Genomic DNA, 13,880 nt, shown 5'->3' on the forward strand with positions numbered 1-13,880 from the left:
ATAATAAATTGGATGACGTAGAATAAAGAAGCTCATGGAAAATTTATCAACTTTTCTTTATCATATTTATGGTCAATTCTGCCGGCAGAATAGAATTTGGGAATGTGATTCAGTCAGGGATAGCTATATAGCTAAGCTAACGTTGGAGAGCTGCTGGACCGTGGCCCATGGGCTAAGTTGGTTGGCTATACATATAAACAAAATGGGCCAAAACGGTTATATTACTTTTTAGTTAAATTTAAAAAGAAAACTAAAAGGGTAACATTAGTAGAATTCTTGACAAAACAAAAAGAGGCAACATTAGTCATTAGAATTTGGATTTCTCAAAATTGTAACGGTTCACATAACCAATAACTTTGGGTTATTAATCACCAAAACAAAAAAACCCAAATTTGTTAGCTTAAAGAAAAGCCCTGATTTTTAAAAAGCCCAAATTGTCTAAAGTCAAGACGATGACCTTCTCCGGCGAGTCGACGGCGTCGATTTATCACCGACGGTAGTAACTGAGCCAGGACTTTCAGATGTATCTGAGCTACTAACATCTCCAACGCCATCTTTATCTTTACCTGTCCAAAGCTTCGAGAAAATCCGAGACATTACAACTCCTTTTGCTTTCGTCTTCTCAGAACTACTCGTCTTGTCTCTCGTCGTAGTTGTCGTCTCCTCCGTGGCTGTGACTGACTCACACTCTTCTTCTGTTGTCGTTCTTGAGCTCCCGTGCGAGCCGCTCGGTGGAAGAGAAGGTTTCGTGGTGGCACGAACTTGCTCGAAGAAGAGGATTTGTACAACGACTCGTAATGGTAACCTCTCGTTTTGCACGGCGTGAGCACAAGCCTCCGGCGATAATTTCCGGCAATCCATTAATTTGCTTGATGATTTCTTCTCACTCTTTGTTATTCCTGGATGTTGCTGTATAATCAAAAGATCAAAACTTTAGTTTCGAATGACATAAATCCGATGCATTTGAGAGCGGACATTACCTTCAAGAACATGTCAATGGCACGATACACACCATCGTGTGATTGTCTTGGGAAAGTTGAAACCTTTTCTGCAATTGTAATGAACTTTGTAGTAGACAAATTGGTTTCGATTCTGGAGATTTCAGCTAAGTATCCATCGATTAACTTGGCGACATTTGCTTTTGAACTGTCGTTGATGTCGTCTGAACAGTCAAGCTCGTCTCTTTTCTCTGTTTGTGTAACAAACTCATCGATTAAGGTTTCAACAATGTCAATGTCATAGACTGTTTCACCTCCCTCTGGAGCTCTGATCAAGAGATCACCCACATTTGCTTCCTCTAGCTTCTCTCCGATTCTTCTACTTAACTCTTTCCTCTCTTCTTCTCCACATTCGAAAGAAACAGAGGATTTCAACAGCTTGATCAAGAATCCACAAGAAACACTCTGTTTCTCACTAGGCAACATCGAAACCAATGTCTCCAACAAAGATCTTTGTTCCATCACATCTTCTTCATCATCATTATCATCGTTTTGAATCATGAAACCAGGGATTCTCTTTGCTGCATATACCTCAAGAGCTTCTCCGATAACCTCAGGCAAAACACCGCCTTTTCGTCTAATAGTCGAAACCACTCTTTTAAATAAATCAATGCTGAGCTCAGCGAGATCCTCGACCCACCAATCTCTCGGTACGCTATTGTTGTTCATCTCGGGGGGAAGAAGCTTTCTTCGGTTATAAGTATAAGACCAATCAACTCTTGCAGGATCCATAGCAGCTTTCAAAGCGATTGACTCCAAACACCGTACATCGAGTTTCACATCTTCAGACCACGGATAAAATGATCTCGTCGTCTGGAGAACTATAATGGAGTCTTTCCAGCTTCTCAAAACACTAGAGTTCAAGAAAACCTCCATCTTGTAAACAAGATTCCCGTTTTCAATCGATTCATACATCTCGAGATACTCAGCAGCGCAACGCACAGCTACAACATTGTATGCGTTGAGAGTCACAGCCATTCCGTAACAGAATTTCGCGCATATCTCAAACGCTGGTGGCCCTCCCGGGATATCGGGAATGCGGATTTCATCATCATCTGATTGCTCATCGGTCGTGGTTGTGGCTATCAACTTCTGAAGACGAGCGCTTTTGGAAAGAAGAGGAAACTGTTTTAAACCCAAAAACATCACTAGATCAGTAGCTATGACCAAAATGGTTGGTTACAATGAGTTCATGACTCTTACCTTATGAAGATGAAATTTCACGTCTCCAACAATTACAACTACATCAGTCGCTAACTCCGTTGCTACATATCTATAAACAGCCAGAGAAAGTAAGATTCCGAAGCAAACCATATGAACCAAAATCTTGAAAGACATTTTTACCTTACGCAATCTTCATCAGACTGAAACGAATCAGGTTTGGATCCAAGTTTCATAAACTTCATTTCTCACAAATAAACAAAGCCAGAAATAGATTTCTGAAGATTGTTCTGCTCTCTTTTTCCCTCAACTTGGAATCTCTGAAATAGTTTTGTAACGACAAGATCATTAAGGATTTAAAAATCTGAGATCCTTATTGGATGCAAAAGGGATCAAGAGTAAAGTATAAACAAGAAGAGTGATGTTGAAGCATAAGGTGTGAAACTTTTTATATATGTTAGACTTTTAGTCTTAGACTTAAACTATAAGAGAAGAAACCTATTTCGCTTCTTCAGTAGCTAACCTTAAGAGAGATTAAAGGAAAACATGAAAGAGCTAGAGATGCTCCACTTGCTTTGTAAATCCGACACGTTGCATAATGTTTCTTTATTATCAAATCCTCTGTTTCTCTAATATTCTCTGTTTCTTTAATGTTGTGTTTCTTTAACGAATCTTTTCAGGTTCGGAAAGCATCAAAGGAAGAAGAAACAAAAACCCAGAACCCTAGAAAAAAGTGCGAATATCCGATTAAGAATAAAGCAGTTCTTGGTTTGTGTTGAGGAACAAAAGCATTAAAGAGAAGAAAAAATAAAACAAAAACACTATGGAGATCAAAAAAGATTCTGTTATGTTAATGAAATAAAACAATTATCCAAAAACTAGAGATTAATCTAATTATAACAAATCAGATCGAACAAATTTTTGGTCTTTAGAGACCAAAACATGTGTTAAAATCTACAAAACTAAGAACTTTATATGTGCAGAGTCACACAAATTACTCACAAACTCTTAAAAAGGTGATTTTTAGGGGTTTATATCGACTTATGGACCTAAAATCAGCAAAATTCAGAGTAAAATGAGTTTGGAATGAACGAAAAACCATACCTTTGGTGGTGGGAAAAGAAACCTTCTTTAGGATCAATTCGATGAAATGAAACAAAGACAAGAGGCAAAAAAGTGTGGGCTATATTGCTGCTGCTGCTGCTGCTTTGTGTGTAGTAGACAGAGAGAGGAACAGAGAACTCTATCTAATCCAAGAGTAATCCGACAAAACACAAAACAGCAATCCAACAAAAAAAACTCTATAACGTTAAAAGAAAGAAAGAAAGAAAAAAACAGAGAAAATCAAAAGAAGATGAGCTGTTGTTTCTTCGTCGTCCTTCTCCTTTAGTGCAAATCTGAAAACCCTTCAGAATGTTCTGTCCCCTTTATCTCTCTCTCCTTACAATACCCCACTCTCTGAATCAGCACCACCGCCTCCACCACTCAACTTATAAAACAATCTTTATTAAACTATATAAGAGATTAAAGAAAAAGAAAAGTTGTATTTTGGTAAATAACCCAGGATTTGTCTCAATCGAAGAATACGTGTGATGTGTGTTTGTTGCTTTTTTCTTGGAAGCAATGGTTAAAGTAGTAGTAGCAAGTAGCAAAAGATTGTATGCGTATACATAAATTCAGTCACGCTAATATCTGACAAGTTAAACTGTGGTTTCCACTTTCTGACCTCTCTCTCTCTCTCTCTCTTTTCTTTTGCAAAAATAAAAATGAATACAATATAATATAGCACTAGAAAAATAATAGTACTAGTTTTTTGAGTGAATGAGTCAAAATTTTGAGTCATCTTAATGCAAATTGTGTGAGAGTCAAGTCAGTCTTTTCGGTATGTTCCATCCACAAGGATTTGTGCCATTCGTTTGGTTTGACCATGGAAACTCTTTTTTGCTTCTTGCTTGGAAGCGTTTTACGGATATGAGTTGGTATTTATATCACGGAAATATGCTAGTTTATCTTTTTTTCCTTCTTTGATAAGTCTTGTTATTAGCAATGTTTTCCTTGCTACAAATTTATCGCCATGGAATAATACAGGTACCTACCAAAAAAGAAAGAAACTATTTGAATTGGTAGAGTATTTTGGATAAATGATAGACCGATCAAACAAGTGAACCCGTCCTTTGCCCTAGTGGAACGAAAGGGGACCGCACGCAACATTCTTCTTTTTTTTCATTATTATTATTTTAATATTTATTTATTTTCTTTTTTAGATAATAAATTTATTTATGTATTGGAAAACTATATCTACTTTATAAAAAATACCAAGCAATTCTGTAAGAAACTCAAAACTACTCCTCCTATCAAATTTGTTTTTACTTTCTTCTGCCTTTAATTCTTTCTACAGACCCCAACACTGAAATCCAAAAGGATCCAATGTCATTTTTAAACAATATGTTTTACTATATCTTATTTATACTAGTATTTTTAACATAACTTTGGGCCACGTCACCCTCGGGCTCATCCGCATGAATGTGCAATTCATACATTTTATAAGACATTTAAATATGAAACCATTTAAAATTCGCCATCACCCTAATTTGCAAGACTACGTAATCAGATTAAAGCTGTGTAATGTGTGATTAAAGAAAAAGGTCAAATATTTAACCAAAAAATGAAAGAAAATAGGATTTAATACGAGCTAGGTCTTAAAATTTGTTAATTTTTGTTTTCGCAAGTCACTATGCACGATAAATTGTTAATTTAGACTTTAGAGTATCGGCTTGCTATCTCTGGGAGAAGTTATCTAAATGTAAAACTTTAGTATTGAAATGAAGAAATAAAATTGAAAAAAGGTAAACATAATAATTAGATTAAATCAAAAGGAGAGCACATCAAAATGAGGGTCACATGATTATGGAGAAAGATAAGGTATCCTTAATTAAGAGTTTGGTCGGTTAGGAGAAAGCTGATACTATATGATTACTTCCAACGGTTTTGGTCAATGGACTACTAAACATTGAACATTACTACATTTCACATGTTCTTTATGGATATTGTTCAACGTCCTATCTCGAATTTATATCAAGTCAAGAGTTTCCTCTCAATACGTTATATAGGGTTGTTTACTTTCTCAAAAGATTTTATTCTAAGTTTATTCCAAGTGAAGTGATCCCAAAAAATAAAACGTACGAATGATCATCCAAAGTTTTTTTGCGCGAAAAACTATTTTTAGCATAGTTTAGCTAATAGGCATGATCAGCTGCTTAGTTATCAAACTAGCACCTGCAAATTAGTATTTGATTCTTCATGGTTATTAATATGGGTTAGTTTCTTATTGTTGGTCTTGTATACTTGGTGAATTATATTAGTAAAACAAGATTAAACTGAGAAGACGGGCACATGGAAGAAGCAGATTCTCATAGACAAACAAAATCAAATGCATGCATATATGCTGATTCACCTCCTTGTGTGGGTAACATGTTCGAATCATTACAGTCAAACTTGTTGTAGTTTAAACTTTAAATCCCTCTACAACAAGTTTACCTTATTTTATTTTCTCCTTGTCATTTAAAATATACTCTATCACTTAAACATCGAAACATGCATTTCTGCTTTGCACTATTGGGCCGTTAAAGAAAAAGCCGAATAAATAAATACATGGGCTTATAAAGCTGGCTGGTTTATAACTCATATTATTAATGGGCCTACATTTGAATATTAAGATTGTAGCGGACCCGATTCGGGAAGCTCGTTACCACTGCCCCCGATCAAACCACTAGAACAAACAAGGGTCTTCAACATAACTATTAACTAGGATAACGATTTTAGACTTTGGATAAAATAAACAACATTTAGATGAAAAATCCTTACTCTAAACATAAATTTCCAGTTGCACATCATTATGAACAAGGCAGAGTGTTTTCAGTTTTTAGTCGATCAAACTAAGCCTTGTGTTACGAAACGTCACATATATACTTGCGACAATATGTTATTAACTGAAAAAATATGACAGATATTTTATTGATTGTTTATTTTTGTGTGATAGTTTATGTGAACGAACAGATCACTAGGAGCTGTGTGGAGTAACAGAATTCAAGTGGCTTTCCTTTGCTTGCGGAAGTAAATGAAGTATAGATTACGAAAATTAAATTTCTAACAAATAATAATAATTCACGATTACAGAATGGTCCACTATATAATAACGTGTACGATCCAATCATCCATCTCTGCATTATTATTTTCTTTGTAAAAAAAAAAAATATTTGTGTATCCCAATTGTTTCCTCTATCTATAAACAAATCCAACAACAAATTAACATTTCTTTTTAAAAATAATAATAATAATGCCAAGTCCACTCCAATCATTTTCATTACAGACCCAGTCAAGCTCAAACCGAAGCAACTGGAAAGAAACGACCGTTAATCTTCACCGTCCACTAACCCTTTCTTCGCTTGATAGTTGACTTTTTCCTCAAACTCAGTCAACGTTAAGAAGTCGTCACTGAGACTTGATCAGCCGGTAAGTTTAGGTCAAATCCACGGTGGCCACCGATCGCACTTTCTTCGGACCATCTCTCATTATCAACATCGCTGACGTCACTACCAGCGACGAGTTCTACGCTGTTGCTGCTACTTCCGTTACCGTTACCGTTGTTGCCACCGTCATAGTGACACCGTTTGTGTCCACCTAAGGCTTGACCAGACGCAAACGACTTGAAACAGATTGAGCAAGTGTGAATCTTTCCGCTTTGACTAACACCGTTACCAGTGTTCACGGTAACGTTAATAACAACGGAACCGCTGTTACTGTGACTGTTATTAGACAGTTCTTGGTTACCGGAAGTGATACTAGTGTTCGTCGGTTTCCGGTGACTCGTCTTGTGTCCACCTAAGGCTTGGTATGACGAAAAGGACTTCCCACAGACCGTACACTTGTAATCTCGGTGATCGGACGGTGACGCACGTGACGGTAGAGGAGGAAGAGGAGGAGATTGTACGGCGGAGCCACGAGCGAGCATGAGGAGACAAAGAGCGAGATACTCTTCTTCAGAAGGAAGGTTCTTGTTCGTTTCTTGATTCTGATGACCGTGATCAAAACGTTGACGTTTTGTTCGTTTTCTTTTAGCCCATTGCTCGAGATTCTCAGGCTCCATTTCTTCACGATACCGGAGAAGAGGCCGAGCGGTGGTGGTAGCTGTTGGAGAATTGAGAGTCTCGAGAGCCATAAGATTTAATTCTGTGAGATGTGATTTCGAGCTATTTAAGAAGAAGAAGATGAAGAAAGAGTGAAGTGTGTGGTGTATTGTAAGCACGTCTTGTGTTTGTGTTGTGTTTGTGTTTTTGAGAGTTAGTTTTGATTTATATATATATTTCTTGTAAGAAATCTTTAGAATTGGGATTGAGAGTGGGAACGTGGGCTATGAGTGATCAAGTGGTGCTGCTCTTGCTTTCTTCAATCCATTAAATTCCTTTATTTTATATTGACATATAGATGTAATATGTTGTCACTAATTTTGGATTATTAGAGTAACTATTTACCAAGTCAATGCAGTGTTTTTAGTTAGTAACTGCCAGAACTATGTTCAGAAACATCTTCAATTTTTTACGTTGAATTGAAAAAGATTACAACACTATGCGTCACTAATCACTATATGTAGTAGGTTGAAACCAAAAAATAAAAAATCACAGTTACGAGTTTATTTACTAAGCTAAGTATGCCACATAACTGAATTTTTGTTATTGATCATTGGCTGCTAAGTGCTAACTAAGTATACTTATTATTTTTTACTTTGTACTCACTCCTAATTAACCGTTTATAGATTTCGTGCTTGTTCAATGGTTTTATTTTCTCCACTTGCATTTTCTTAAATTTCCCAATCAACTATATGAATTACCCATTAATTTCAAATAGTCAGAAGACGAAGTTTCCACCAATTGTCGAGAATTCTTCAAAAGTTTTTAGTTAAACAAAAACCGAAATTTTGTATGACTTCCAAGTTGATTCTATATCACACTTTTCCTGGTAGTCACCCAAACTTTATATAACAATTGCAACAAATTAAAAAATAACGTCAATTAGGAATGTAAAAACTAAAATTAGGCAGACAATTGTTCTTGAAATGGAATGCCATATCTTCGGAGCTGTACTAAAATAAACAAATTAGAAAGAAGAAGAAGCTTTTGCCACTCTGGAGTATAAATCTTTTTCCCCGATTTGTGATATGTGGTGGCATTGGGATATAGCTTATCTGGCGTTCTCTCATTGGCTAAACAAGGCTGGATTCTTCTGGTGGACCACGTGGCGTAAAAAGAATGGTGAAACTTTTCGGTGGATAGTTAAAGTCGTTACGAGACTTAAAGCTCAGGCTAACATGACGGTGACACTTCGTTGCACCACCGTCAACACCGTCACATACACTATCCTATACTACTTGTTTACCTTCGAATTCGATTGGTTCGCCTTTTATTTTAGAAATAATAAAAGCTCACTTGATAAAAGAATGTACATAGGATTGTGTGTGTAAGACTTGCCCACTAGTCAGTAGTCCACCAACCAAAACACAAAAATGTTGAGTTAAAAAACAAAAAACAGAAGAAACTGAATGAGAGTAAAGTAATGTGTTAAATAACAATTGGGGGTCGTTGACGGAGATAAAAAAAGAATGAAAGAAAGTGGAGTAAGTCATAAGTCTTCGAGTTTGTTGTTGTATTATGAAGTGGGTCGTCGTTACTCATAACAGTTTTGTCTACTTAGTCAATTCAACTGCCAAAAAACGCTTCAACGATTATCTTAAAAGCTGTCGTTATGCAACTTATGATTGGGAACTTTTCTACGCGGTTTTAATGTAGAGTCACTTAATAGAAACAGTCCTTTGAAAATTTCTCAAAAATAAAAAAAATACGAAGAATACTAATCAGAGATCAATTGGTGACAGACCAAAAGCCCATCAACAAAAACAAACGACCCAAGGTTTATTTAACGCTTATATAAAACTTGGATATAAAACATTCAAAACAATCAGAGTGGCGCAGCGGAAGCGTGGTGGGCCCATAACCCACAGGTCCCAGGATCGAAACCTGGCTCTGATATAAGTTTTTGATTATTTTTTTCCATTTGGGCTAAAATAAGGCCCATTTCGGTTTCGGTAAAACAAAGCCCATTAATAGTGACAAGTGGGCCAAAGGACGGATTAAAAGTAAACAATAATTAAGTTAAACCCTAAATGATAAAAGAGTTAAACCATTGATTTAAACTAGTAAATTAATATCATCATTCTTCTTTGCTTCCGTTGTTTCTCAGTCTCCAGATCTTCAATGGCTGACAAATCTCTAACTCAGAACAAAACGGCAATGCTGATAACCTACAAAAGAAAAATCAAAGTCTTAAAATTTGCAATTCAGTTCTCTATTGAATCTTAAGGTAAATCTGAGTTATGAAACTTACTCGGGTCAGTGGTGATAAGCATGGCGGTTCCACCGAAAGAGCAAGTACCTCCGTTTCGTTTAGTCTTTTGCCAATAACTGTTGAAAGCATAAGAGGCATGAGCCATGACTGTGTCTGGATAGTAACATATACCATGAGGTTTAATCTCATCGCAATTGGCTCCTCCTTGTCCACACGCAAAGTCCAGAGACTGTTGCAATGTCTCTGCCGCTACGCTAGGTTTCGCCACGCACCATAGCCCTTCCACGTTCTTCTTCTTTACCGGTTGCGGTGACGGCGCTGGATGATAAGGAAGGCACGGTGGAAGAGAGATCCCTTGATTTGATTCCATCGGAGATTGTGAAGGTTCAGGGAAATAGGGTATAGTAGGTGGAGATGGAGATCCAATTGAGGAGTGAATTGGTGAAGTTTCTGGTGACGGAGATGGTAATGTTGGGAAAGAGGTTGTGAATTTGCTGCTGAGGTTGACTAAAGATCTTAGATTTCTTCTTGTCATCGTCGTTGTAGATTCTTGTTCTGGCTCAGGGTTTAAGAAATTGACTTTGTTGAAGCTTAAAGATCCGAGCTTTTCAACGGAATGAAGCAGATCACGATGGTTATGAGGGGAAGTAAGGAAGTTTTGAGGTGGGTTTATGGTGAAAGTTGAGTTTATGGTTTTGAGGAAGATGAGAACAGGTTTGAACATTTCTGAGCTTTTTGGGTTGTTTAAGCATTGGTAAGAGAAGCCAGAGGAGACTTTGATGTTGTTCTCGAGACCCCATCTTGTGAGAGAATGGTATATGTTTTTCAAAGAAGATAAAACCAGATCAGAGCTGTGTTGTGTGGTTTGGCAAGAATCAGGGAAAAATATAACAATGGTGGTGATTTTGGTGGAAGGGTAACGAGAGAGGATATGGGTTTTAAGCCAAGTTTCAGCTTTTATGATACTTGAGGAAATCTCAGTGATGGTTTTGTTGCCACTTACTGAAACAGCGAGATCAAGATCAGTGGTTTGAGGAAGTTGAAGGAGATTGTTGTTGAGGTTTAGAGCTTCAATGGGTGTTGATTCTTGACCAGCTCCTGCATACAGAGATTATACTTATGAGTTGCAAGAAAAGAAGAACAATAATTACATTTTTTGTTACCTGCAAAACTGAGAAAGGCAATGAAGAGGAAAATGTAAAGAAGATGCCTCATTTTGCCTTTGGCACAGGTTTTTCTTTTCTTTACTTGTGTGATACTTGGTTTCTTTCTCAGCACATGAGAAGTAGTTTATAAAAGATAGGTTTTTTGTAGAGTACAGAGGAAGAATCAAAATAAGGTCATTTTTTACTTTTAAGGAAAAAAAGAAAAAGGAAGATTAATGTTACACTGTGACTGTGTGTGTTGTTCTTGCTTCTTACTATAAAGTGGCGTAGCAACAATGACATGGATAATAATGCCGTTGAAATGTTGAATTGTTCTGTTTTAAGAAATGGTATTATTGCGACACGTGTCTCTAGTGGTAACAATGTACAACAAAGTTGGTTGCTTTGTTTGACTGTTGAGTGTTCACATGATAAACTTCAAATGGAGGGGTTAGAATATGGTTCAGGCTTCAGATCGATTGTTCTAGTTTTATTTCGAAATTTGGATTAGATTGGTTCGATTATTAACAAATATCCTTTTGGAAATGAAAAACTCTAAGAGAAAACCAATAATATGGTCGCAGTCTTTGGAATCCATAGAAGAGGGAAATTCACGCTAGGCACAAAACATTGTGGACCCTCGACAACGTTAGAAAACATCTTCTGCTAGATGTTTGATGGCCTTTAATAGCTAAGTGATTTATAGAGAACGACATATAATGGGCTTTAGTTTGGGCCTTTTAAAAGCCATAGTATGGGCTTATTTGCTTTGTCCAAGTTCAGTATTGGGTTTATAAGGAAACTTTTTATCGTGAAAAATAGAGTAATTTATATTCACAAGCAGATTTCCATTTCGAGTTATTTTATTTAAAAAGGCTGTGATTACTGATAAGACTGATATTATTGAGTGAAGGAAGTGGTGTGGGATTCTAAAATTGCTTTGAACGTTTTGAATAATCCTGTCATAATGATTATGACAACACTAGCTTTATCATGATTACCACCTCAATCAATGTTTAATTAACCAGATAATAAACGAAAAAATTAACGAATAAGAAGATGGCAGTGTATTAAAATCCAAGCATTGACCCATCCGACCCATGATCTTCTCGGATTTGTCGGTATCATTACATGCTGCTAAATAGTCTTCTCTAACGTTGATTTTGTCTAGCCACATCAAGAAAGAAAAAACTATATTCAAAAGTTTAAATGTTAGGGAAACCATCACATAACATGCATTTTTACCAAAAAAATAGTTTTGAAAAATGAAATATTAGTTGAAGTTGCAGAGATTCGAATTAAAACCGCGAGCCTCTTGTTAAAAAATAAATCCCTCAACTTCAAAACTGTAGTCATACCATAATTCTGGCTTGTGATCTCAATAGAAATAGTATCAAAGAGTGACAATAATGAGTAATGACAGAAAATGAGTACAAAAGTGTTGAAGAAAAAAAAAAAAGTGTTGAAGAATATTATTTATCTTGAGCTTTAAGTATATTTATAACACAAGCGTTGCAGATTTATGTTTACGTGGAATAGAAGAAAACTTTTTTCCCTCAAGATTTTTAATTTTTTGCGTAGAGGAATATTTGTTTCTTCTTCTTATATATTGACAATAATGTACATGCTATTTCTAACCAAGAGAAATACAGCTAGAAGTTAAAAATAAACAAAATATACCAACTTGAAAAATAAGAATGAAAATTATTATTTAGGTTTTAGATTGAACCTCTTGATTTTGTATAGTCACTAATGTTTCTGCATTATTTTGTTAGTAAAAGGATAAGATATTAAATAATATGAGGAAAAGAAATGGACATCCCCGGCAAATGAAAATGGAAAAAGGTATAATAAAGATGAAAAAAAGACAATGATAAAGCTATTTTGGTTTAAAACAAATTAAAAGAAAAAAGCAAAACGCTAGAGAGCGTGTGGTTGACCCCTTCGTTCTACACTTGTCGATTACCATCACCATTACCATTACCATTAATCTCTTACCATTAATAAACATAAACACGCACAATGAGAGTCGGTGGATGAATAGATCAATTTATTTTTCTTTTGCATAATTTAAAAAAAAAAAACTAAAACAATAGAAAGAATAAAAGACAAAAAAAGAAAGAAAGAAAGATAAAAGATAGAGATGTAACGTTAAGCCCGTTGTGTCACTTTATTCCAAAGTTGCATGTATGGGTTGGGTCTTCTTCTTTTTTTCTTCCTTTTGTATTCACTACTAAATATATTTTTAATAGATTCGCTATAAACTTGATTTATACTTATTACCTATTTCATGTAAAATATTTCTTCTTGTCTACCAAAATTCGTTGTTAGAATAGTAAACTAAATCTTTCAAGTTTTAAATATCAAGCAGTATCAAGCAGAGCAGTACAATGGAGACACTTTCTTATATTAATAATATACTTGCTTGTGACATAGCTAAAAACAACCGACACTTTTACATTTTGTTTTCAACTCGAGTTATTGTTTGTTAGTATTAAAAAACAAACTTTAAATAGTCTTTTGAAGTTTGGAATTGTTGGCCCATATTATGTTGTAGGTAATATGGAATCAGCCGGTACACTGGACCACAGAGGATTGTCTTTCCGTCTACAGTCTACAGAATCAGCCGGACTAGTTTTGTAACTTTTGTTTAAAAGAGCTATTTATTATTTGTAATCTTAGTTTTTAAGTTTTAACTAAAAGAATGAAGAAAATGTAGACAAAATCGAAAAGTCGATGGTGGAGGTATGTACGTGTCTTTTTCCTTTGTCCGTCTTGAAACCAACGAAACAAAATCGGAAATTGTCTACGTTAAAGGACAATCACATTCTTAGTTAATTAATACTCCATACCAAGGGACATTTACGTCTTTAAGCACCAAAACCATAGTATTGGATTGGCGAAAATTTCCAAATTTCCAAAGCAACAAGACCATGAGAGTCCATCCATAATCATTTTTATTATAAACTTAATAGTCAATTTCCATGAAGCTGGACTTGAATAGTTAGGCTGTCTATTCTTCGTTTTTATGTCTTTTACGTGAACAACTCGTAATTCTTTATCTGTTTTTCTGAACATATGTTTGTTGTCGCACACGTATAATACAATTATACAAATACATTTGTTTTTAGTCTAAAACCATCTACATTGGGATATTTTATAAGAGTTTTTTACAATT

The 13,880-nt window shown here is 35.5% G+C and overlaps 3 protein-coding genes and 1 non-coding gene across 7 annotated transcripts; 1 reads left to right on the forward strand and 3 right to left on the reverse strand.

Annotated features, from left to right (window-relative positions):
• Positions 1-204: 204 nt before the first annotated feature.
• NPY3 (Phototropic-responsive NPH3 family protein) lies at positions 205-3,951 on the reverse strand. 3 transcript variants are annotated; one of them, NM_126144.4, is made up of 5 exons: positions 3,264-3,951; positions 2,343-2,479; positions 2,202-2,271; positions 981-2,123; positions 205-909 (listed from the first exon to the last, which is right to left on the reverse strand). In NM_126144.4, the coding sequence occupies exons 2-5, from the start codon at positions 2,402-2,404 to the stop codon at positions 445-447; spliced, it is 1,740 nt and encodes a 579-aa protein (NP_201545.1). In that variant the 5' UTR covers positions 2,405-2,479; positions 3,264-3,951; the 3' UTR covers positions 205-444. The 3 variants fall into 3 exon arrangements, with proteins under 3 accessions (NP_201545.1, NP_001331087.1, NP_001119515.1); NM_001345830.1 differs by lacking the exon at positions 3,264-3,951 and adding an exon at positions 2,683-2,988; NM_001126043.1 differs by having other exon boundaries at positions 981-2,271; positions 3,264-3,792.
• A 2,311-nt stretch (positions 3,952-6,262) lies between these two features.
• Positions 6,263-7,677, reverse strand: ZF1 (zinc-finger protein 1). Its single transcript, NM_126145.3, has one exon. It carries the CDS (start codon positions 7,375-7,377, stop codon positions 6,640-6,642), a length of 738 nt encoding a protein of 245 aa, NP_201546.1. The 5' UTR covers positions 7,378-7,677; the 3' UTR covers positions 6,263-6,639.
• Positions 7,678-9,081: 1,404 nt separating this feature from the next.
• AT5G67460 (O-Glycosyl hydrolases family 17 protein) lies at positions 9,082-10,986 on the reverse strand (the record flags this gene model as incomplete). Of its 2 annotated transcripts, NM_126146.3 has the most annotated exons (3): positions 10,721-10,986; positions 9,597-10,655; positions 9,082-9,513 (listed from the first exon to the last, which is right to left on the reverse strand). In NM_126146.3, the coding sequence occupies exons 1-3, from the start codon at positions 10,770-10,772 to the stop codon at positions 9,482-9,484; spliced, it is 1,143 nt and encodes a 380-aa protein (NP_201547.1). In that variant the 5' UTR covers positions 10,773-10,986. The 2 variants fall into 2 exon arrangements, with proteins under 2 accessions (NP_201547.1, NP_001331024.1); NM_001345831.1 differs by lacking the exon at positions 9,082-9,513 and having other exon boundaries at positions 9,568-10,655; positions 10,721-10,935.
• AT5G67455 lies at positions 9,170-9,241 on the forward strand. Its single transcript has one exon. It is a non-coding gene; the product is annotated as a tRNA-Met (tRNA).
• Positions 10,987-13,880: the final 2,894 nt, after the last annotated feature.

This window comes from Arabidopsis thaliana, chromosome 5, assembly GCF_000001735.4.
Source record: "Arabidopsis thaliana chromosome 5, partial sequence".
NCBI lineage: Eukaryota > Viridiplantae > Streptophyta > Magnoliopsida > Brassicales > Brassicaceae > Arabidopsis > Arabidopsis thaliana.

Coding starts and splice junctions, on each gene's coding strand:
- NPY3 (NM_126144.4), bottom strand. CDS start 2,404: ATGAAGTTTATGAAACTTGGATCCAAACCTGATTCGTTTCAGTCTGAT. Junction 2,124..2,201: donor TGAAATTTCATCTTCATAAG/GTAAGAGTCATG, acceptor GGTTTAAAACAG/TTTCCTCTTCTTTCCAAAAG. Junction 910..980: donor CCATTGACATGTTCTTGAAG/GTAATGTCCGCT, acceptor TTGATTATACAG/CAACATCCAGGAATAACAAA.
- ZF1 (NM_126145.3), bottom strand. CDS start 7,377: ATGGCTCTCGAGACTCTCAATTCTCCAACAGCTACCACCACCGCTCGG.